At 43.7% G+C, this 25,495-nt stretch overlaps 2 protein-coding genes across 17 annotated transcripts in view; one reads left to right on the forward strand and one right to left on the reverse strand.

The window, feature by feature from the left end:
• The window catches only part of SPATA6L (spermatogenesis associated 6 like), a 163,973-nt gene that overhangs the window by 72,110 nt on the left and 66,368 nt on the right, over positions 1-25,495 (forward strand). For 3 of the 15 annotated variants that reach the window (XR_008537227.2, XR_008537231.2, XR_010148985.1), the window contains one exon: positions 7,361-7,539. The exons of the other annotated variants lie outside the window; for them this stretch is intronic. The gene's annotated coding sequence lies outside the window, so the exon portion shown is untranslated. Of the gene's footprint in view, positions 1-7,360; positions 7,540-25,495 lie in introns of those variants that run through there. 15 annotated transcript variants of the gene reach the window in all.
• SLC1A1 (solute carrier family 1 member 1) overlaps positions 8,847-25,495 on the reverse strand; it is a 97,137-nt gene continuing 80,488 nt past the window's right edge. Inside the window, exons 7-12 of one of the 2 annotated variants that reach the window (XM_520467.9) lie at positions 23,911-24,095; positions 22,285-22,392; positions 20,183-20,305; positions 19,543-19,737; positions 13,156-13,290; positions 8,847-11,004 (exon numbers count right to left, since the gene is read on the reverse strand). In XM_520467.9, coding sequence (XP_520467.4) covers positions 10,758-11,004; positions 13,156-13,290; positions 19,543-19,737; positions 20,183-20,305; positions 22,285-22,392; positions 23,911-24,095 — 993 coding nt within the window. In that variant the 3' untranslated portion in view covers positions 8,847-10,757. The remainder of the gene's footprint in view (positions 11,005-13,155; positions 13,291-19,542; positions 19,738-20,182; positions 20,306-22,284; positions 22,393-23,910; positions 24,096-25,495) is intronic. The other variant, XM_009456267.5, reaches the window with a different exon arrangement.

The raw sequence follows: 25,495 nt of genomic DNA on the forward strand, positions 1-25,495 counted from the left end.
AATTGATCCCACAGCCTCGCATGGACCCACTCAACTTGTATTTGTTAAACTCCTTCTATGTGCTCAGTATTGCGCAGGACCCTGTGGGGTAGGGAGGGGTCACACTAAGGGGTGTAAAATTCAACCCGTGCCCTCTTGAAGTTTCCGTACTTACTGGGGCAATGAGACGTTAAACGAGATATTTCAAGTGTGATTCCCAAAAGGTGTTGCAAACTCGGATGTCTTTAGGACCAGGCAGGATTTGTGACTGTCAGAAGCAGTTGAGTTTGAAATAATGGTGAGTGATGGGAGCTGGAGTGAAGTGGAGCATGTAACACCCCACCCTCCCACAAGGTGTTCATCTTCAAGTTCAAACCTAAACCAGCCAAAGGCTCTGTGGCCCACATAAAGCTGGTCTGAAGCTGGGTCTTACCCAAAGCCACCAGTTTTGACTCCTGTTTAGTAGTCTAAAATAATGGTATTGATTTACAGTGAGGTTTGTGGAACTCAATTTCATTACTTTATAATCGTCTCATATTGATTAACTTAATAATATAAGGCAGTATCTGATTATGTACCAAGATACTGTTGCTTCTGTATGTTTCAGGAGGTTAGAAACAGTGGGGTGTTGGTGTTGGAGGCCCAGAACTTATTTTCAGCATTTAAAAAATAGGCAGACCAGGTAGAGAAGAGATTTGGGAGAGTGAGGCAATTGGGGAGAGTATAATGAAGCATATGTATATAGAGAAGAGGAAATGTCCTTTGGGGTGTCTTCTGAAGTGTCCTAAATATTCAGGCGAGTATTTTCAACTTGTGCTGTAGACAATAAGAAGCCATTAGAGTTTTGGAGCCAGAAAGCAAAGTATTAATCTGATGATCTTGTGCAGGATGGTTTGGGAGTAGGTAGAGGCTGGCGGTGGGGAGACTCTGACAAAGCCTTTGAAGAAATCTGAAAATTAGGGCAATAGAACCTGAACTGAGTAGGAGAGTCACAGGAAAGAGAAGGGCTGATTAGACATCAGGGCTGGGAAGACATCATGAGACAACTTATTTTAGGGGTGCTTAAAAACCTGTGGGTGTATGGGGGAGGTACCTGGCCCTTTTAAGGAAGAAGTGGTTAAGTCCGGTGGCCTGGGCTTGTTACAAAGTGAAGGTGAACTACTTAGTCAGCAGAATGAGGTATTGATGGAGAGAATAATTGCCCTGCAGAAATAAGGACACAGTGTCCTTCATTTTGTGGATTCATATTCTTCATGATGTGTGAGGCAAGATGAACTCAAGGACTAAGAGAACAAAATAGGAGCTCAAATGAAATCCTTTAGGGACTTTTCTTTTTGTGGTCTCTTTTTGGCCAGGGAGATAGAATAGGGAACACTTAGAATTACTAGGGGTCAGGGTGGGTGTTCAGAAGAATGGAGGCCTTGTCTGGGATTTTGTTTAGTATTTTTTTAATCCCTCTGAATCGTGTTCTTATCGTGAAGGCCTTATGGTTGTAAATAGAATTTAGAGGATTATCAAAATACAAGTTGTTTATTCAAGAATTATGTGGGAAGAGAAAATGCAGGAGTACACCATGTCCAGTGATTCATGTCTGGACAGAGGCTAAGTCTTGGGTCACTCGCTTCACAAAGAGGCATCACTGTTCACTCAGGGGCTCCCACCTGAATCCCAGAGCAGAGGGATTCAAATAAATGGACCAACCTCTATAGACCTGCCATGCAACCTCAAACCTCTTGGGGTCAAAAGCAAGAAGAAATGTTTATGATCCTAGATTGTAGGGGAAATAATGGTGATTTTTAAAAACACAATTCCCCGCTGGGCGCGGTGGCTCACGCCTGTAATCCCAGCACTTTGGAAGGCTGAGGCAGGCAGATCATGAGTTCAGGAGATCGAGACCATCCTGGCTAACACGGTGAAACCCCGTCTCTACTAAAAAATACAAAAAAAGTTAGCCAGGCGTGCTGGCGGGCGCCTGTAGTCCCAGCTACTCTGGAGGCTGAGGCAGGAGAATGGCATGAACCCGGGAGGCAGAGCTTGCAGTGAGCTGAGTTCGCGCCACTGCACTCCAGCCTGGGTGACAGAGCGAGACTCCGTCTCAAAAAAAACAAAAAACAAAAAACAAAAACCCACAATTCCCAATCTGGGAAAGAGAGACTACAGGAAAAGATTGATGAGATTGATTTTGGATAAGTTCAGTTTAAAAAGATGGTGGAAAGGCCAACAGAAAGTGGTCAGTAGAAGTTGGAGGTGGGGATCTGAGGTTTGGCTTGGAGATCAGGGCAGGAGAAACCAAGGGCAGCTGTAGATTTTGTGGATACACATTTTTGTTAATCATCTGCATAGAGATGGTAGTGGAATCCATAATATTGGAGGAGTATCTGGTGGAGAGAGGAAGACCAGAAGGATATGAGCTTGTTCATTTATTCCACAAATATTTGAGGGGACCCTGTGTGTGTGGCACAGGGAGAGATGAGACCCACAGTAAGGGAGCAGCAGGAGGAGGAGGTTACAAAGGTGGTGGAAGAGTGGTGGACAACGGTCAGGCGGGGCAGAACCTGGTAATGTCTTGGAAGCCAAGGAAAAATAACTTAGTGGAATATAAAGCTAATCAACAGTGACAAATGTTGCAGAAGAGTAAAAATTGACGACTGAGAAAATGCCTTTTGGATTTCATGAGCAGGGCACTGATGACCTCGGAGTTTCAGGAATGTTGTGGAAGCCCGACTGTAGGGGATTAGGTGTTTGTGAGTGGGGAGGAAATGGAGTCACAGTATAAAGAATAAAAAGCAACCCCCAAAATTTGGCAAGAAAAGGAAAAGAGAAATAGGGTTCCAGTTTTTATTCTGACAACTCCCCATCCCTGGTTTTGGAAAAGAAAGGGATTTTGGGGAGAGTTGGGGTTTGAGTGAAAGATTTAAAGGTGACATAAGGGAAGGATACAATGATATTGTATACCATAAAGGAGGTGAGGCTGGGCAGCTAGATGAGGTGGGAGATAATCTAGACATATTTAAAATTAATTTTTGCTAGAGTGGGAAAACAAACAGCAATTTGAAGGAGCAAATTTGGTTGTATCAAATAAAATGTCATGATTAGAAAAGATAAACAGCTTGTAAAGAGGTGACGATTGGATACTGTCATGCATTTCGTCTTACTTTTTAGGCATTTTGAAGCATTATATCTTAATAGTTAGGAAAAGACTTGGAATCATGTGAGTCCCAGCTCTGTGAACTTGGGCAAATTACTTAACCTCCCTAAGCCACAGTTTCCTCAACTGGGAAACAGACGGTAATATGACCTGCCTAATAGAAGTGTTAAGAAGAGTGCATGAGACTATGCATGTAAAATATTTAGTACAATCTCAGCACATAGTTAGCGCTTGGTGTTAGCAGTGATTCTTTTTTTCTTAAACCACTTTATTCAGGTATGATTGGCATACTAAAGGTGTACATATTTAGCATGTACAACTTGGTAGTTGTGAAACCATCACCAAAGTCTATGCCATAAACCTATCCGTCATCTCCAAAAGTTTCCTCTCACCTTCTTTATTTATTAATTATTTTTGGGGATATGATAAGAACACAACGTAAGAGCTACTCTATTAGCAAATTTGTAAGTATACAATGCAGCATTAACTAAAGCTACTATGCTATGCAGTAGATCTAGCCAATGATTCTTATCTGCTTTGAACATTTTAGATCACCCCAGACTTGAGTTATAATTGATATTCTAGCACTCCTGGCACTCTCTGCCTTATAATGCCTGGTGAAGAACAGTGACACTGCAGCCACATGGCTGAGCCATCTATTTGTTGTGTGGTCTTTGGGGAAGTTGCTTAATGTTTTGTGCTAGTTTCTTCGTTTGTGGAAAGGGGATAATAATAGTACCCACTTTATGATGCTGTTATGAAATTAAATGAGTTCATATTTAAGTGGTAAGAGCACTGCTTGCCACATAGTAATTGCAATGCCAACGTCTGCTGAGTAAATAAAAATGTTCTTCCTCTGTGATTTTTTTTTTTTTTTTTTGAGATGGAGTCTCCCTCTGTCACCCAGGCTGGAGTGCAGTGGCGTGATCTCAGCTCACTGCAAACTCCACCTCCAGGGTTCAAGCCATTCTCCTGCCTCAGCCTCCCGAGTAGCTGGGACTACAGACATGTGCCACTACACCTGGCTAATTTTTGTATTTTTAGTAGAGACAGGGTTTCATCGTGTTGGCCAGGCTGGTCTCGAACTCCTGACCTCAGATGATCCACCCGCCTCGGCCTCCCAAAGTGCTGGGATTATAGGTGTGAGCCACTGTGCTTGGCTTGTTGTTGCTGTTTTTCCTTCTGGGCTCAGGACATCCCACTTGCTTGGGCACTCATCCTGGCAGGGAGGCTCAGGGGATACCTGCAGCTGTTAGGTCAACACCTTAAAAGAAACTGGACCTTGATTTGCCTTAGAGTGTCATCTCTAGGAAAGGTAATGATGCCCAAGAATAGGGTAGGTGACTGTCTGCCTGGATTGATATAGAAGCAAACATTTTCACAGTGGTGAGAAAAGCAGACTAAATATCCTTGCAGGCTGAGTCGGCCTTATTTGCATGTCTAATTTTTTCATCAACTGCAGTGGCATGTTTTTCTAATTTAACTGGCCCTTTCTGATGGAGCAGAGAGCCTTGGATTTGTGATTCATGTGAAGTTGACACATTCTTTCTACCTTAACCTTTCTGGCTAAATTAGAATATGGGAGGATTAGCTCCAAAGTACCTGAGAGGTAAAGCCAACTTGGCATGCTGGGAAGACAGAAGCAGGTGTTGAGGATGGATCAGCCAGTGTCCCTCTGTTGCCGACTGGTATTGCCTTCTTTTATCACATGAATTTATACAGTAGCACGTCTCTGACATCCGTCAGACCTGCCTAGTTTCCTAAAGACCCGGACAGGATAACCTCGGATTCATTTTGGAAAACCTTTATAATTTTTTTTAAGCCCTTGGCTCAGAAAAGCCTTTTGGCTGGCCTTTTGTTATTCTTGCCAAGCTAAGCTAATAACCTTGGAAACACAACACAAGGGCTCTTTAAATAAAAGTTATGTTTGAATGCTTGGAGGAGGATCAAAGTCATCTTTAAAATGTACATGCCTTGAGCTCTTTGTGAAGGCATGCTCATACACTGGAAGGAGTAGTACCTTTTCTCCAGCGACTGCCCTTTCAGGATGACCGAAGCCATTTCAATCTGTCTTACCTTCACCTTGGAAAAGGTACTTTCCATGGGGCGCAGACAAAGGCAAAGCAAATCCTGGCCGGTGTTAGATCTCCAGACTCCTCACACCTTCCCCTGCAGCCAGACCCTTGACCCTGAAATGCTCAGATGATGCAACTCTGCATCACATTCCCTCAAGTGCCCCGAAGCAAAAGAAGATGATGCGACATTGTGCTAACACTTGGTAATGGCTTTCCTGAGTTATGGAGGAATGGCAGCTACCAGAGCCTGCAGTCTGTCAGAAAAAGGCAGCTTCTTGGAGGGAAAATGGGGGACAGGCATCCAGACACTACTGCTCGGTTTAGTTGATTCTGCATTTAGTTCCAGGGTTATTTGCCTCCCTCCATTTTTTGATAAACAGTACTTTTGCGAGGCAAGTTTCTCTCTAGGTAATATCCTGGAGTTGTCCCCGCGGGGCCAGAGCTTCCCAGCTGCAGGCTGCTGGGGCCTTCTAGAAACCAGTGGAAATTCCCTAGAAGAGGCAATGGCATTCCTTTCTCATTTTCTCCAACCAGAATAATCAAAGGAATGTAAATGTTTATCTTGTCTTTTGGGGGTTTACTCATAACTGTTTTGAACTTGGTGATACCTTAAAAGTGGCAGGCCAAGCGGAGATTTGTAGATGAAACCTTAAGTGTCACCCTAATTCTGGAGAGACACCTTCCAAATCACACAAGACAGTGGTTTGCCCTAGTAAGGGAAGAAATGGGACATCAATTGTGTGGTTAGATCTCACTGCTTGCTTAGGAGTTTTGTGGCACTGTGCATGCAGCCCAGGCCATTGAGAAATGTCCCGATCATTTCCATCCTTGATGGATAACTTTATACAGTTAGGTACACTCACCCAATTCCATATACAGGTCAATATTTCGTTCCCAGCCAGGCACGGTGGCTCAAGCCTGTAATCCCAGCACTTTGGGAGGCCGAGGCAGGCAGATCACCTGAGGTCAGGAGTTTGAGACCAGTCTGGCCGACATGATGAAACCCTGTCTGTACCAAAAATACAAAAATTAGCTGGGCATGGTGGTGCACACCTGCAATCTCAGTTACTTCGGAGGCTGAGGCGGGAGAATCACTTGAACCTAGGAGGCAGAGGTTGCAGTGAACCAAGATCGCGCCACTGCACTCCAGCCTCGGTGACAGAGTGAGACTCCGTGTCAAAGTATATAAATATATAGTTCCCAAAGCTAATTTAACAAGGCCTGCTTCTTCTTCTTTATATTATCTGGCTTTCACTTTAAAAGTCTAGGATTGCAGAGAGGTACACTTCCTCCCACAGGGTATATTAAAAAGCCCCAGGGGGGGCCCTGCTTCCATCAGGTGGGGAGACAGTTTTTGAAGAGTCACACAAGATTTATAGGCTGACTGCAAAAGTGAACTTCATGCTGTACTCTCATTTTCAGGATGTTTGAAAGGGTGTTATGTGAAGGTACATCTCAGCTTCACACAGCCCAAGCATCTCAAACCCCTCTCTGTGTTTCAGGGTATAGGAAAGGACTGCGAACACTTATTTTTTGTTTACCTCCTACATGACACTTTATAGAAAAAATTAAGTTTGATATTCTTTAGATTAAAATGTCCCATTTCTGAAAGGGTTTCCCCTTTATAGAATGGGGGCTTTTTACGAAGTCTCACTAGGTTGGATGTACTGTTTGCTGTAATAACCCAGCCAGCACCAAGTGGTAGGAGCTTCATTCCTTCATCACATCAGGGACACGGATCCTAAAATACTGGAACAGCAATTGCATCCCTACGGATTACCCCATGTTAATAAAAGGGGGAGGGAGAAGGGTATAGTTTTTTCCCAGAAGCAGGGGTGGGGAGAAGAGGCACTAGCATTCATTAGACATAGTCTGTAACAGAATCTTTGCTACATGCATCACATGCATTTTCTCATTGACTACTGAAAGCAGTCCTGTGAGGAAATAATTTTTATTCCTATTTCATGGAAGAGGAAACCAAGGCTTCGGTTGTTGGCAAGGGACACAAAGCTGGTAAGGAATCAGAGCTGTGTGCCCACTCATTGTGTTCCATAGTCCCTTGCTGGGCATTTGGGGAATACAGATTATCAATCCTGTTGCATAGAAGCTTCTAGCAGCCTTCCAAGGCTGCTAGACCATTTCCTGTCTTCTGTTCCAGGAGGGAAGATTCTTGAGCCCCTGCAAAGCAAACACTGCAGCTGGCCTACTGCCTGAGTGTAAGCCAAGCACGCTTCCCAGGGCTCTTCTAAGAAGCAGGGTGTGCTTCAACAAAGGGCCTTGTACCCACTGGACTAAAAAAGATTTGCTGGAAGAATAAAGTCGTTCGTCAGCTGATAACACCATTTCTCTATTCATGAGTAAACTTTAGGCAAAAGCAAAGTCACATGGAGACCCAGGGGCACCAGCTCTTCCAAACAAATATCTTTTTCTAAGGAGTTGTGTTGTTGAGTATTTTCTCCCATGTTGTACACAAAGGAAACTACCCAGTATTCCTTTGGCCAGGTAGTGATAGGCATGTTTATGAGCAGATAGGATCCTCTCCGTGGGAAACAGGGAGCTGTTCATTCCTTTGTTGTCTATCACAGCAAGTGAGTCCATCGCCCCCTGCAGAATCCCCTCATGACTGAGGTATTCCAGGCAGGACTGTACCATCCCATCAGAGATCACTCTGAACACAGCCATTTGTAGCTTGTAATCTTACTTCAGAGGGCAGGATTGTTCCTGTAGTGAAACCAAGCCACCGTCATATTGAGAGGTAAGACTTTTTTTTTTTTTTTAAATATAGGGGTCTCTGTCGCTCAGACTGGAGTACAGTGGCGCTATCACAGCTCACTGCAGCCTCAACTTCCCCAGGGTCAGGTGATCCTCCCACCTAAGCCTACTGAGTAGCTGGGACTACAGGCACACACCTTCACTCCTGGCTAATTTTTGTACATTTTTGTAGAGACGGGGTCTTTCTGTGTTGTCCAGGCTGGTCTTGAATTCCTGGCCTCAAGTGATCTGCCTGCCTCGGCCTCCCAAAGTGCTGGGATTATAGGGGTGAGCCACTGTGTCTGGTCGACTATCTCTTACTGTAGTAACTTCTAACAAAATTCTACTTTCATTCCGCCACAAAATATGCATGCAGCTGTTCATCATGGCACTGTATTTCCGCCTTGTAATCCCATTGGCTAACATGAACAATCAGATTATTTTTCCTCAAGCCTCGCTTTTTCATTCTTGGGGTATAAAGTTTTGAAAACAATAATCCAGCTAGGCACAATGGCTCATGCTTGTAATCCCAGCACTTTGCGGGGGTGAGGCAGGGGAATCACTTGAGGCCAGGAGTTCAAGACAAGTACGGGCGGCATACTGAGACCCTATTTCTATAAAAAATAGAAAAATTAGCTGGAGTGATGGTGTGTACCTGTAGTTCCACCTACTCAAGAGGCTGAGGTGGGAGGATTGTTTGAGCCCGGTAGGAGGAGGCTGCAGTGACCTGAGATCATGTCACTGCACTCCAACCTGGGTGACAGAGTGAGATTATGTCTCAAAAAAAGAAAAAGAAAACTGTGTAAAATTGGATTCAACTGACCACATCTCTGCCTTCCCACACCCATCCAAGTAAGATAAAACAACAGATAACAAGAAGAAAAAGGCAGGGGGAAAGAATGAGGGAAGTGTTTATTGAGACTGAAATGGAAGACTCTTCTCTTTTATGAGTTAACAGCAGTGTATTAAGAGGCTGGTTACAAACTGACTCCAAAATGATAACTCGCAGCTCATGAACAGCTCTGCCAACTAGTGCCACCAATTGGGGCAACCTAGTAAGGGGTAGAACCATTTAGCCCAAGATAAATTACTGATTCAATTTCATTTTTATTTAGATTTATTTCCTATAAACAATAGCAATATTTGCATTTTAAAATTCACATTGAATCATTATTTACTATTTATGATGTTTACATAACAATTCAGTATCATTATGTTGTAGATTTCAGATGTAGGTCGTCAATACTGAGCACTTATTTACTCTTCTGCTATCTTTGGCACAATTTCTCATTTCTTAAACATGAAAGCACAGGTTTAAGTTGGCTACAGAATACTGCAGAAACATGACTATTTTGGATTTCAGTGTAAGTACAAGTTTATGTTAAGCATTATTTACAAGATGAGAACTGAAGTACAGACTATAATAAACTATCTTCATAAATTAGCAGAATGACAAGCAGAGGATGTGATGAATAGGGCCAAGATTACTAGTTAGAACAGTCCTCCTGGAGGAGGAGACAAGAGTCATAGAATGGAACTATTTCCCCCGAACCACTGATACCAGTTTATGTCGTGGGATTTACTCTGCAACAACCCAGGTTAGGGGAAGCTCTTTTTCTGCAACGTGGCTTGTTCAACCCATGGAATCTTTATTAAAATACAACTTAGTTGGTAGCTTGTCACTGTTATTTGGGCCCTGATAACAGAAGTGCAAGGATGGCAAAGTACTGGCCTCTTTGAGTATGAATGAACTTGGAAGAATAAAGCCTTCCAGTTGGATGAAAGCACATCCAGCCTTTTGTGAGTGACAGCTTTGTATATAATCTTATGCAGAGCTGATATGGATTCCCTCCAGGCAGCTCAAATCTAGAAGTTGTAAATGAATGGCTATGCCACCTTGGAGTATCACCATAATACATCTCTGCTTTAGAGCTGATATACAGATGTGAAACGATCGAACAACATGATTTCTCATTCTAGTGCTCCTGAGAAAGGAGTTCTGATAAGCCCCAAAGCAGACCTGGGTTGGAATTGTGGTTACTATTCAAGTACAAGGAGAACTCTTTATTTCACATTGACGGTTCAATTCTGATCTCTGTCTGGCAAATTATATGAAAATAATAAATATATACATATATATATATATATAGTTCTATGCTGAACACTGGGTTAACAGTTACCAGCGTCCCAATACAGTACATTGAAAAAAGAATCCTTCTCCCTTTCTTCCAAACCCTATGCCCATCTTAAAACTGTTATTGCAGAACTATGCTGGTCTGTTTTCTTTGAAATTGGCTGGAGATAAGTTAAAAATTGACATTTTGGCACATTAACTGGGGACAGGTGGTTTAGATGCATTATAATTTATAAAAAAGTGAGAGGTCAAAGGAAATCCATGCCAATAGAAAGCCTGAGTAAAAATTTGTAACCAATGACAGAATATTTTTTTTAAAAACCCAAAACACTTGTCTATGCATGAGAAAGCATTTTCTCTTTCATATCCATTACCTAATTCTAACAGTTATTACTTTATGTGCTTCCAAACTTTGTCTCTTATAGAATTTCTAAAACCCAGATAATAGAACTTTCTTTTAAATTGATTTCCCTTCATCTTACCCCACACCCAAATCCCAAAACCCAGAGCGCAAAGGCTGTGAATCCAAATATAGAAAATAATCTGGAGGTCTGTATATCAAATCAAATGTACACTTGGCCATTAGTGTTTCTCTTTTCCTTAAGCAGTGTTTGAGATGACTCTCACGGAAATGTCCTTCCCTGTTTCCAGTCATCTGCAGCCAGGGGCCCTAGAACTGTGAGGTCTGGGTGAATGAGATGGTGTCAGACTTGTCTACTGCAAAGCCTCCATTGACATAAGACTTCTTGGTGTCTGAGTCTTCGTTGTCAAGGATTGTGGATTCCAAGGCAAAGGGGTTCACAATGTTGACTTCAGATGAAACATCCATCTGCTCCAGCTCCTTCTTGGAGAGCTTTTCCACAATGCCCGTCCCAAAAGCATCACCAAGGACGTTGACCATGGTCCTGAACCGGTCCCTGGGGAGAGACGGGAGGAGTCAGACAGGAGGCCCAGATTTCATTTTCCTTCATCATTGGAGAGATGCGAGGACCTGACATGTTCGGTTTAGATTTCAGTAAGTGCAGAAAGTGCTGTCCTCATGGCTGACTGACTGAAGGCTCCTCACAGGCCTGGGGTTGTTCATAAAGGCACAGCATGAGCTCCCCCAAAGTAGCAATGACTCCCCTAAGTCTCTCTAAATTCCTTCCTCTTCTCCCAAAGAAACATGAATAGAGTCGTTCCAGATATTTTTTGGGGGACTGAGGGAGGTTCAGAATTCAGTAAGTTTTTCAGCCCTAACCTCTGTCTTGGGATTTTCTAGATTCAATGCAAATGCCATTGTGGGCTCTCTTTGGGCAAAGGTCAGAGAACTTGGGTGTTTTGTGGGTGGAGTATGTACCATGTGCATGTGGGGTATGTATGTGTTTGTTCAGGTCCATGGTGTACTTGTTTATTTACCAATCTAGGTCACTCTACTTATGAGCAAACCAGGAGGCATGGCGCAGAGCACGGGGTCAGAAAACACAGGTCAGCCCAGGAATGGATTTCTCTGTGGGCCACCTTCATCCAGTCTTAACTTCCAGAGAGCCTGGGGAAGAGACTGGTGGCAGGAAGACAGATAGAGAAGGCACACTGCAGAGGAGAGGATCCATTCTGATACTGGCACTTTGTTGACAGGAACTGCATGCAGGGGGAATCTTGTGAAAACTACACCTGCAGAACAGAAAAGGCTGACAATGCTGACACATGGCCACCCTGGATGCCCTTCTGTTATTTAGAACAAGTCCAGGGATTGAACTGGCCCTAGTGTCTTTTTATCCCATACCTCCAATTGGACCTTTGACTCATCTGGGTATCTTGGCAGGGAAGGTAACTGGTTCCAGGAAGACTCAGGGAAAGGAGAAAAACGCAAATCCACTAGCATCACTAGAAAGAACCAAATCTTGCCTCAGTGATAGGATATCTTTGCAAGAAGGGTGCCACCTCATTTGGGCCTATAGCCCAGTTAGCTACTGAGGGGCCACCCCATGGCACAGCTTCCAAGCCAGGTGCAGGGGCTTTTGCCATCTGAAATGTGAATCTGTGTTTTCAAGCCCAATAGGATGTCTCTGCTTCCCTTTCCATCTCATCTGTCACCTGCAAACTACAGTACATAGCACTGGACTCCCCAGTGAGCCTGAGCTGGTTCTGAGCAAAGGCTCCATGTGGAGCAATACTTACCTGCAATGCCAGGGGACAGAGCCAGACCTAAATGCTGTAAGATCCATGCACAGAAGTGGGCATCAAGGGTAAAGCTAGGAGCCAGGCTGGTTCTAACTTTAACCTCGAGGGTCACTGAAGGTACTTTCTCACCCAGATGTTCTGCTGTATTCCATATGTGTGTGTGTGTGTGTGTGTGTGAGAGAGAGAGAGGGAGAGAGAGAGAGAGAGAGAGAGAGAGAGAGAGAAGTGTTGTTGATTGGGGCCTGAATGGTCCAACTCATTCTAATCATAACAATAAAACTTGCCGTTTATTGAGCATGTATGGGCTGCCAGACACTGTTCTAGACGCTCCACTCACATGAGCTCACTCAGTCCTTAAAACAACCCAATGACATAGGCAGATTTTTTCCCATCTCACAGATTATGCAACTGGGCCTCAGGTTAAGGAAACTTGCTCGAGGTCAAGAAGCTGGTAAGACACAGGACAGAGATTCAAACCCAAGTGCTTGTGCCACTGTCCCTGATGGTTCGGAAGATGCTTAGGAAGATGGACTGATTTTGAACTAGGTGGTTCTGAGCCTATGATGCTGAACCAGGGCTGGGATAGGTCAGGATGGCTCTGGGGCCCTGCCTGGCTTCTCACCTTGTTCTGTGTTTATCTTTGTCCCACACCCAGCTCCTAACCTTGAGTGTTACCAGGTATAATGAGCTAATGGAGCTCACTGGCTTTTTAAAATCACTGCTCCACGTTATGAGGAGTTAATTTTTAAGCATGTTATCAGATGGCCTGGTCAGAGGAAAATTAAAGCAGCAACAGGTGGCTCATTAGGCAATCTGAGGAGAGAATGATGACAGACTGCAGCGCCTGCGAGGCTGGGAAGCCGGCCTGCACATCCAGCTAAGGCAGTGCATTTATTCCAACTCACAGGAGCCAGTCGACAGCAATGATCAGGGTGACATCCTCGGCGGGCAGGCCCACGGCACTCAGCACAATCACCATGGTCACCAGGCCAGCCTGGGGCACGCCGGCAGCTCCGATGCTGGCAGATGTGGCCGTGATACTGCAGAAACATACCAGCAGGAAAGGAGTTAGACACTTACCTCTCCCGTTAAAGCCCTGGCCTGAAATGGTTAGTCCCGCTTAGTCCCGATGGCTATTACTGCTGTGTCCCTAAATTGGGTAGTTAGAATCTGTGACTTGCTGAGCCCCAGCTCTGCCTCATTACAGGATTAGAGCTGTGGGGGGAGGGGGACTGTGAGGGGTATGATGCCATCTCCTTGCAGACGGAGATATGGCACATCACTCTAATGCAAGGAAGAACTGCATAAGTGGCACTAAAAAATGAGTAAGAGAGATACTCAAGAGGAAAGCAGGAGTTTACTAAATGGGGTGTTAATAGGAGGCTTTGTGTACTCATCTATGTATACATACACTCATCCTAAATAAGTGCCAGGTACCTCTGCACCTGCCTTCCCACTCCCTTGTTCCATCTACTCACCACCCAATAATTTACTGAGCACCTAATATATGGCAGGAATTTAAGTTGCCCTGAAGGATGGACAGAAGGATAGTTGTAGGGGCAGATGGGCAAGGGCATTTCAGGTGAAGGCAAAGGAATGAGACAATGGTTAAGCAGGCTTTATGCACTCTCTTGACATCACAGGACTCTTTACCTCTGGGAACTGCTCTTCAGGGCACTGAATTGAGAAATAGCTGATCCTGTCCAAGGTACAAGCATTTACTCCTGACTGCTCATTTTTGCCAGTAGATGCACTTTGTGGGAAAGAAAGATCTGGAATCCAGGAGAGGCAGCCAGGTGAACTTTATTACTAGGTATTTAAAAAGATCCCTCTTGGTAAGATCAGCTGAGGCAGTAGGGATTTTTTTCTTTGTAATGTGCAGTCTCTTTATCAGCAACATCTTCCTTATTTTAATTGGATCATTCTGAAGGAAACAAGGGTTCAACATGCCCTGAAAAATCCCTTGACTTGGATAAGCTGGAGGCCACACCTACAATGCTTTCTGGAGACAAGTCCTTGCCCTTGGGCCAAGGCCTGAACTGTTGCCCAGGTTCCACTGTGTTGAAAGGTGAAAATGTAAAAATTGGCAATTTAAACTGGAAGAATCCCTGATTCTATCCACACATTCATATTCTTTGGGGCTAAAAAAAGCCAGAGTTCTTAGGAAGCTGATTCTACTGCCCATTCATCTGCCTACTGAGGTGTTGCAGAAAGCATTTGAGGGTACAGTCAAACACAGGCCAGAGTTTTTTGACAAGTGTATTTTCATTCAGTGGTTTTGACCACCAAATTATAGTAAATTAGAGATTTCTGGGGCTGTACCAATTACTCTAAAGGTTTCAGGCCTCAGTCTCAAAGGTTTCTGGCCTCTATAACCCTTTGGATCTCTTCTGACCTAAGTACTCTTTGGAAAGCCCAAGTTTATTTTAATGCTGGTTGAAAAAAATTTAAATGGAATGCATCAACAGGTTTTCTTTGTCAGAAGTGATTTGTGTCCGTGCCAGCTGATCCCTCTTGGAAACCCTGACGTGTCACAGTAATCCATGTCTCTATAGCCTGAGGCTGGGCTTGAAACTCAAAATTCATTTAGTCAAAGAAAACTCTGTCCTTGAGCCTTGACCTTGCTTGCTAGACTACGGCTGTTTGACTGGCATTGGTCTGAAACTCAGAACTATGAACCTTCAGATGGGAGAAAATCATATAAAAACCTATTCCTGCTGCTTGAACATATTCTACTTTGAGTTAGAGGATTTCCACAGAAGAAAACATAAATATCAGTGGTACAAAGTTCTTTCCTCACACTGAGGCCTAGTTTTAGGACTGGCCATTGGACTCGGCTCTCTAAACAGGTTGAAGGATGGCTTGTGACTTGGAGGGAACACAGGTTTTAGTGTCAGACACACCTGGGTGATGTACTTTGGGCTCTACCATTTTACTGATGGCATTTCTTTAGGCAAGTTACTTCTCTGAATCTCAATTCCTTGCCTGTAAGATGGGGACAGTATGTCTACTGCAAGCTGCTGGGAAGATTATATGAGGTTAATACACGTAAGGCATCTGGGATAGCACTTGTATAGTAGATGCTTAAAAACATGCCATTTCCACACGTATACCTATGTAACAAACCTGCATGTTCTGCACACGTATCCCAGAGCTTAAAGTAAAATAAAACAAAAAACAAACAAAAAGATTAAAAACGTGCCATTTCTGCTGCTACTTCTGCAACAACAGCAGTTGCTGCTAATGCTTCCTCTATCGCTGCTGTCGCTGCTGCCACTGGTATTATTACTACTGCTACTGCAGCAACCAAAACAATAACTATTACAACAACTACTACTACTATTACTACTGCTACTTTTTTTTTCTCTCAGCTCTTTCTAGGCCCCAAATCCTACAATTATCTTTCTTCTTTATTCCTTATATACACACACACATACACACACACACACACACACACACACACACACACATATATATATATATATATATTTTTTTTTTTTCCAGAGACAAGTTCTCACTCTGTTGCCCAGGCTGGAGTTCTGTGGCATGATCACAGCTCACTGCAGCCTCCACCTATTGGGCTCAAGTGATCTTCTTGCCTCAGCCTCCTGAGTAGCTGAGACCACAGATGCACTCCATAACACCTGGCTAATTTTTGTATTTTTTGTAGAGACGGGGCTTCGCCTTGTTGCTCAGGCTGGTCTCGAACTCCTGGGCTAAAGTGATCCGCCCGCCTTGGCCTCTTAAAGTGCTGATATTACAGGTGTGAGCCTCTGCGCCCTGCTGTATAATTAGCTTTACTTTTCTTTCTTTCTTTTTTCTTTGAGATGGAATCTCACTCTGTTGCCTAGGCTAGAGTGCAGTGGCGCCGTCTCAGTTCGCTGCAACCTCTGCCTCCTGGGCTCGAGTAGTCTGCCCACTTCAGCCTCCTGAGTAGCTGGGACTACAGGCACATGCCACCATGCCTGGCTAATTTTTCTTTTTTAGAATATTTTTGGTAAACATGGGGTTTTGCCATTTTGCCCAGGCTTGTCTCGAACTCCTGGACTCAAGTGATTCACCCACTTAGGTCTCCCAAAGTGCTGGGATTACAGGTCTGAGCCATCGCTTCCGGCCCTAATTATTTTTATAAGACAATGTATCCTTTTTTTTTTCCATTTTGACACATATTCTCACACAATTTTCAATCCGTTGTAACCTTTGAGTATTATGATAAAGCCACAAAAGGGTAGTTTTGGGTAGATGGTACCTGTGTTTCTTTGACGTCCAGTCCACAGAAATACACTTTGGGTCTAAAAATCTCTGTAACCATTAGTCACATGAACTATAATGGTAACTGTCAAGCAAAACCAACTTTTATTATTTTCCATGTAGAGCCAGCGAGGATTTTTAATTTTAAGCCAATGATCACTTTGGGCCTCGCAGTTGTTATTGGCTCTGGGCCAGTAGTTTTCAGCAAATCTGATTTAAGAATATACCAGAGAGTAGCCGGAGAGGCTTTAATGTGAATTGACTATTTAGCTTCTAGGCCCAGAGTTCATTCCTCTGGCAGTGAGATTAAAAAAATGATTAGAAAGATCTAGAAAACATAACCAAAAAAGAGGGAGGGATTTCATCACAAAGTGTCAAATACACAAAAGAATTGGCACTTCATAAACCACTGCTTGGAAATCAGTTCAGTGAAGACTGGGTTCCACAGCCCAGGGTGAGGGAAGTGGGAATAAAAACCCTTGGAGATGTAAAAGTAACAACTGTTGGAAGCACAGGGGTGGTTGTGGAGCAGAAACTTTTTCAGGCATGATTCAAGGTTTCAATTCTGACATACCCTCTGCTGTTATAATTACAGGACTTTACTCAATCTCTTTGGCACAGGCTTCTTTAGCCGCTAACACTTTTTATAGATTACACAGCATTGGGATAGTTCCCCAGCTGGTGTGCCAAATGGTGTATTTTGCACTTGTCTTCAGCCAACAGAAATACTTTGCGATTTAGGGTTGGGGAGGATTTAAAAAATGCATTGTATTAGAACATTGTTAGTTAACAAACTCTGATTTTATCCCTAGAATTTATGTTTAGTCTGGGACACAAGAATGAATTAACTCTAAAAAGTTCAGATTCAACCTTGAGCAGGCCTAGGGACCAGTTTAGTCTTAAACTTCCATTCTAAACTGAACAAAAGTCTTCAGGTTAACTCTAATCCCAGCCTATCACTCTAACATAGTGCTGTCCAAAAGAACTTTCTGCAATGATGAAAGTATTCTATGTCTGTGCTATCCAATTCAGTGGGCCACATGGCTAGTGGTTACCATATTGAATAGTGCTGTCCTAGAGAAACAAATCTGGCAAAATCCACTAATGACAGTTCTACCATCTACTTGGGCAGACAATGCCTATCCTCATTTCACTAGAATTCTCTGCAGCTTCTGACTCTGTGGACCATTTCACCCTTGAAAATCTCTCTTTTCTGGGTTTCCATGATACCAAGGTTTACTGGCTTCCCTCCCATCTCTCTGTCCTTCTCCCTCTCCCTCTTGGGTTTTCCCTTCTCTACCTGCTTCTGGTATTAGGATTTTTCCAAGCCTCAGTCCTTAATCTCCTGCTCTTCTCTGCAAACTCTCCCTACATCATGTCATCCATTTTCAACATTCACTGAGTACTCACTACATAGGCACAGTTATAAACATTTTATATGCATATTACTTAATTGCCACTACTTGAATAAGTTGTAGGTACTATTATTCATTTTACAGATGAGAAAACAGAAGCTTAAAAATTCAAGTCACTTGCCCAAGATCACAGCTAATCATGATGTAGCTGCGATTCCAATACAAGCAATAACTTGTGACTTACACATTTGAAGACCATTATTAAGCCCATGTTCCTGATGTCTGTGTCTGCAGCCAGACCTATATTTCTCATTGCATATGTGCACCTGGAAGTCTTAAAGGCATTTCAAATTCAATCTGTCAAAAAGTATTTACTATTTATCTTTCCCACCTATATGTGCTTCTCTTACACTCGTTCCTGTTCTGGTAAGCCCCACCCACCAATTTAGAATCATCTGCCAATCCTGGGAGTCATCCTGGCATTCCCTCGCCTTTCACCCTGAATCCAGCTGATGCTTCTTCAATTCATTAGCTCTTCTCCAACCTCAGTGTCAGTGCCTTCTAATACCCTGCCTGGACTTCTGCAGTGGTCTCCTAACTGGTTTCCTAGATTTGGTCCCTGCTCCCATCCAATATATCTGCCATATTGCTGGTTATCTTTGTAAAATGCAAATCTGCCGGGCGTGGTGGCTCACACCTATAATCCCGGCACTTTGGGAGTCTGAGGTGGGCAAATCACCTGAGGTCAGGAGTTCAAGACCAGCCTGGCCAACATGGTGAAACCCATCTCTACTAAAAATTCAAAAATTAGCTAGGTGTGGTGGTGCACGCCTGTAGTCCCAGCTACTCAGGCGGCTGAGGCAGGAGAATTGCTTGAACCCAGGAGGCGGAGGTTGTGGTGAGCCGAGATTGTGCCACTGCACTCCAGCCTGTGCGACAGAGCAAAACTCCGTCTCAAAAAATAAATAAATACATAAAATGCAAATCTGTCCATAATATGACAAAGCATCTAAGAGCTTTCCACAAGCTCTTCGTACAAAACCTTTCATGACATGACCCCTGCCTCCTCATTCGTTTAAACATAAAGGAATGTTTATGTATCCTTTATGCCAGCCATAGCAAGAAATCTGTATGCTGTAACTAGCCCATGGCTGCATCACAAGCGATTTCTGCCACCCCAAATGCTCTTAGCTTTTCCTTTGCCTGCTAAATTCCTATTCTTCTAAGATTCAGCTAAATATTCCCCTCCTCTGGGAAGCCATCGTTCACCTTCCCAGCTAGAACCAGCCCTTCCCTCTCTGGAGTCCTCTGTGAACACCATACAGAGTTCTTTTACATCCTTCATCATGGTCTTCAGCATTGATTTGGATATGTGCATGCCCATCTAGCAGGGATAGTTTGAAAGCAGGGACTGGCCCTTACTCAGCCTTGAGTCTTTGTGCTAGCCTGTGCCTAGATCCTACTGGCTTCGGTAAACTGAGCACAGAGTGATGGCTTTGGCTACCCAGACCCCGAAGCAGAAATCTTGCATACCAGGATATAGTTGTATTTAATCTTAGGAAGGGACTTTATAGATCAAGAAAAAGAATTCATCACAGGGACATTCTTGGTGTCCCTTCATGGACAATTTTTACTGGCGGTAATCCCTGTATCACTGATGACAATGAATGTGACACCATGCCCCACCTGATGGTGATGATCTGCCCAATGCCCAAGTCCAGGTCATTCAACTGTGCAATAAACACCGCTGCCACTGCTTCATAGAGCGCGGTCCCATCCATGTTGATTGTTGCACCAACGGGTAACACGAATCGAGTGATCCTCTTGTCCACCTGGTTATTTTCTTCAGCACAGTGGAAGGTGACAGGCAGTGTTGCTGAACTGTGTGATAAAAATAGAAAGGAACTTATGTCTAGAAATGCTGGACCTTAGTCCCTGCCTGAAGACATGCCTCTCTTCCAAAAAGTAAACAAAGGGTCCTTTTAGGTGATCTTGTGGAGAAAAGTAAAGAAAACAACAAAACAAAATGAAACGAAGGATCCAAATCATGCTGGCCCTTTAGGCAGGTCCAGGAATCAGAAGGTGCTGTGCCCACCGCTGCTCCCAGTTATTCCATAACCCCTTCCTGAGCTGCAGGCCATGCCAAGAGAGCAGGAAATATGCAACAGCATGAAGCAATGTGTTCCGGGCCAGGGGCCGAGAATACGGAGGTCATTTCTCAAAGGCAGCTACAAAAACCGCAAGCTGGAGTCTGTTTTGTAAAGTGAGGTGAGAGTTGATAACGTTGAGCCTGGAGGCTTCTTCCAGAAACCCCTCTTCTGTTTACCTGGAAGAGATCATGAGAGCTGTCAGGAGAGCCTGGGCCATTCCCATGGCAAATCGGAAAGGGTTCTTTCGTACGACTATGAAATATATCAGCGGGAGAATTACAATGGAGTGGATTGCAAGCCTGTAAACAAGAAAGAGAAATTAAAGTTTCAAAGATAATACCACCTCCCCACACTTAATCCTTTTATCAAACATCTTTTTAATTTATAAAATTGTTTGACTTTCATAATGGCCCAATGAGAAATGGGAGTAGGGCAGGAATATACGTCCCATTCCATGTATGAGGGTGTAGAGGCTCTCTCAGCACATGAAGCATCTTGTCAGAGTTAATGACAAAGCCAGTAGCTGAATCCAAATTCAAGGCTTCACAGAACAGAATTATATCATGCTGCCACACCCCTGTGTGTGCTATTCCTGCCACATGCACAAAAGTGCCCTTTTTTCCTTCTGTTGCTGCTCAGTTCTTCTCCTCTTAAGACTCAGATAGGCATCCCCCTTCCTCCAGGAAGCCTTCCCTCACTTCCTCAGGTAGGGCTGAGCCTTCCTTCCTTGGCACCCTGTATGTCACCACTACCTTATACCTCATTATACCCCTTATCACAGCGCTCAGTCCTCACCCACTCCATCCCCTGCACCAAGCTGCTGTCTTGCTGGTGGCGCCCACTGTCTAAGAGGGAAATCAGAGTTACAGTAAGGAAAACAGTCTCAGCTCTTCCACAGCCATACTTTAGGATTATTTCTTTCTTTGTTATTCCTGCCTTCTCAAACTGTTTCACATGGAAATACACAGGTTACATGAACTAGGAGGCTTAAGAAATGAGACTCATTTCACAGATAGATATATATGTAACTGGCAGCTTAGAGTTTACAGATCATTTATGTGTGTTTGAAATAGGAAATGGCCATCAAAAATATAGATCCTGGAGTTCTGGCGAGAGGATCTTCTTGATAGAGAGCTTGTAGCTAAAAACCATGAGGAACTGACTTTTAGTTTTCTGTTAGACACCTAGCTGGGGTAAGAGAATAGAAACCAGCAGAACTCGGTTATGAAATGGCTCAGCTCATACACCCCAGCCACATCACTGCTGAGACACAATCCCTGGCACTGCCTGTTTCAGCAGCCCTACGGCAGGGTGGCCTCCAGTGAATTGGAGGTCCCACCTCCCTTAGCACCATGGGCTTCACACCGTAGGGACCAAATCTGCCTCTGTGTTGGCTGGCAGGGCTGTGTTTTTGGCAAACACAGATTAAGAACCAAATGCGCTGTGTTGGAAATCTCCAATACGATCAAGTTCCAGTAGGTGAGTTGATTGCTCAAGTTGGGTGTTTGTAGGTATTGACTTGTGAGAGTCAAATCAATGATATTTATTTATTCCCTTAGTCTGTATTTCTTAGGGTATGTGACATATTCTGCCCCTGGCTAGGTGTCCAGGGGCACCATTCATAACTTATCCCACCTCATCTTTTCCCAAGGAAACAGTAGCTAGGCTGTAATAAATATGCAAACTACCCAACCCCTGCTGCCTTCCTGTTTAATGGCTTCCAAAAAGGCCCACACAATTCCTCCCAGCCTCGAGATTCTCCTGGCACCCTCTCTGACACTCTGATGCTGCAGGCCATGGTGGTGGTTAACAGCCCCAGCAACAGTGTTTGAACCAACAGCCATCCTGCTCCTACTTGCTCAAGTCTGATTTCATTTAGGCCCTTGCTAATTTCTTTCAGGTTCAGGGTACGTGGAGGCTATTCTTGCTTGCTTGGCTAGTTTACATTCTTAAGGAAATGAAGGCCAGGAGAGAGCCAAGGGAGGCTACGAGTGGGTTTCTCTCTTGTTGTAAAAAATTATTTTAACATAACCAATAAAGGCAGTGACAAAGCCTGGTCCAGGCTGTTCTGCCAAGAGCTGACAATTAGCGCAGCATGATCCACCTACAGTACAGCTGTTAAAGGGCAGCCCTCCTCCCCCTGCTGTCTTATCTCTGAACCCTATCTTTCCCAGCACATAGGGCAGAAGCCAGTTTTAACCAACTGAAACCCAACCTCTCAGCGGCCATCCTATTAGATCAAAGGAGCTTTCTGTCTCTTCTCTTGAGTCTGACATACCCAGTCAGGACTGTGGCCATGTAAAGGCCCAGCTTGCGGAATATTTCCCAGTCTTCAACTTCTATGATCTTCCCAGCAATCAGGAACAAAATACCTAGTGGCATATAACTGGAAAGGAAGCACAACAGAGGCGTGATTCCGTCATCAAGTGCTTTCTCATGCTAGGTTGGTGGGGAAGGAACACTCCAGTGTGGGCACCCTCAGCTTGGCATGCACACTTGGTGGAGCACAGGATGGGAATTGAAGCTAAGAGTTGTTTCAAGTCCTGGGTGAACAATATTGGCTCTAGTTTTTAGTACCTGTGTGCACCTTAAATTCTACCCATCCAAACTACCATAGGGTAGTTTGCAAACTTGGCAAGAACATGTGGTTAGATGGGTGCGCACCTCATGCCATGTTCCTAGTGCATATATATCCTGCTGATTGTCATATCTGCAGATCTCTCTTGAGCTTGACCCTCACTGCCAAATATGGCTCTTTCTAGCCACGGTCATCTGTTTCCCAGGTATCAGCAATAGAGGCGATAGTATCAGTACTGGAAGCGATCATAATAGCTCTATTTGTGGAGCTATCGTTGTATCTTGCATGAGGGAAAGTATTTTACGTGCATCATTTCATTTAATGTACTTCTCCTATCCCTGGGGGTAGCTTTTATTATCCTTTTTAACAGATGATGAAGCTGAGGTTTCTGCAGTATTAAGTGACCTGCCTTGCCATTTTTACTGAACCCTTTACATCACTGTCAGTATCTACACTTTGGATTAAATAATGTTGAACAAATTAAATATGAGGTAAGTGAGACAGATGCCTCCTAAGAAAGGTGGACTTTTTGGCATTTTCAGGGAGAGGACAGACACTCAAATGGTGTCACTGGTATGCTCACGGATGGTAGCTTTCATTCAGATGGGTTAGTGCCCATGCAGTGCCAGTTATAAATATTTTGAAACTCACTTTTGCATGGGCTGCAATAGGGAAAGCACCTTGTGTTCTCATGTACAGTGAAATCCTTCAAATCATTTTTTAAAGAATTTCTTCTTATACGAAGGCTGGTTGAGTGCAAGATGATCTCCCAAGGCTTTGAGGGAAAAGACAATGGTTGATAGCTAGACTTCTGTTCATGAACTAACTCCTGGGTAATATGTGGAATTATTTAATACTCTAGTGGTGGCTGGGTGTGGTGGCTAATGCCTGTAATTCCAGCATTTTGGGAGGATGAAGTGGGTAGATTGCTTGAGCCTAGGAGTTTGAGATCAGCCTGGGCAACAAGGCAAAACCCTGTCTCTACAAAAAATACAAAAAAATAGCTGGGCATGGTGGTACATGCCTATAGTCCCAGCTACTCAGGTAGCTGAGACGGGAGGATTGCCTGAGCACAGGAAGTTGGGGCTGCAGTGAGCCGAGATTGCACCACTGCACTCCACCCTGGGGTGACAGAGTGAGACTCTGTCTCAAAAACAAAAACAAAGAACAGCAACAAAAGCCCCCAGAAAATACTCTGGTGGTTCAATATTAAATGTCCAACTTCTCTAGCTGTGTCAGTTGACAAACATAAAACCTCTTCTTTCTAATTCTGAGGAGACAGAATTGTCAGGGGAAGCAAAATGACATTAAACAGTGTCTGCTCACCACATGATGATCTGAACGATTTTCATGGTTGCATCACTCAAAGCATTGAAGAAATCCACCAGAATTTGTCCCTTTTCTCCCATTTTTCCAATGACAAGTCCAAAGACAAGGCAAAAGACAATCAAGCCCAGGACGTTTATGCCATCTGAATACATGCCAACAATTTTGTATTCCTTTGTTTTGTGCTGTGGATCAAAACCAAGAAAACATATTGATGCATGATTATAATCTTGGTAGAAAGCACAGGTCCGGAAATGAGAAGATACAATGACCAAACGTAATAAACTGGTGATCTCCCAGGCAGAGTCAACAAAACTATAGAAAATATAAAAACAATAATAAAAACACCTATGCATGTCACAAACTTTACCCTTGCTCCCTGAAGTTAAAATGCTTTCTCTTCTTTCAACAAGTCCATATTTGAATACTTCTTATAAAGATTTCTTATTCTGGAATGGTTTATATTTTTATTATGAATTTTAGATTGAAGGCACTTTTCAGGGCCATTTTAACTTCTGGCTACATTTGGAGTCTGCTTAAAAAAACACAGGAATTAATAATGCAGGAAGTACAGAATACTTACCAGTGTGAACACTTTTAGGACATTTTACCTTCTGTTTTACCCTGATAATGAAGCACAGTAACACTCTTTATGCCTGCGGTCTTGGATGACCAATAGGATTATTTATTTATTTATTTATTTATTTATTTTTTTTTTTTTTCTGAGACAGAGTCTCGCTCTGTTACCCAGGCTGGAGTGCAGTGGTGGTATCTCAGTTCACTGCAACCTCCACCTCCCGGGTTCAGGCAATTCTCCTGCCTCAGCCTCCCTAGTAGCTGGGATTACAGGCATCCGCCCCCACACCCAATTAATTTTTTGTATTTTTAGTAGAGACAGGGTTTCGCCGTGTTGGCCAGGGTGGTCTCGAACTCCTGACCTCAGGTGATCCGCCCACCTCAGCCTCTCAAAGTGCTGGGATTACAGGTGTGAGCCACTGTGCCCAGCCAGGATGTTTTTAAAAAAACTTTTACATTCAGGGGTACATGTGGTGCAGGATGTACAGGGTGTCATGGGGGTTTGTTGTATAGATTATTTTATCACCCAGGTATTAAGCCTAGTATCCATTAATTATTTTTCCTGATCCTCCCCCTCCTCCCACCCTCTACCCTCTGATAGGCCCCAGTGTGTGCTGTTCCCCTCTGTGTGTCCATGTGTTCTCATCATTTAGCTCCCACTTATAAGAAAGAACAGGCAGTATTTGGTTTTCTGTTCCTATGTTAGTTGGCTAAGGATAATGGCCTCTAGCTCCATCCATGTCCCTTACAAAGGACATGATCTTGTTCTTTTTAAATGGCAGCATAGCATTCCATGGTGTATATGTACACATTTTCTTTATCCAGTCTATCATTGGTAGGATTTTAGACATATAAAAATTAGCCAAATACCTACTACTGTGAATCATGTTTTTACCTTTTTTTTTTTTTTAAACAGACAGGGTCTCATGTTGTCCAGGCTGGGGTGCAGTGGCATGATCATAGCTCACTGCAGCCTCAAACTCCTCAAAGGAGGGCTCAAGTGATCCTC

This window comes from Pan troglodytes, chromosome 11, assembly GCF_028858775.2.
Source record: "Pan troglodytes isolate AG18354 chromosome 11, NHGRI_mPanTro3-v2.0_pri, whole genome shotgun sequence".
Classification (NCBI taxonomy): domain Eukaryota; kingdom Metazoa; phylum Chordata; class Mammalia; order Primates; family Hominidae; genus Pan; species Pan troglodytes.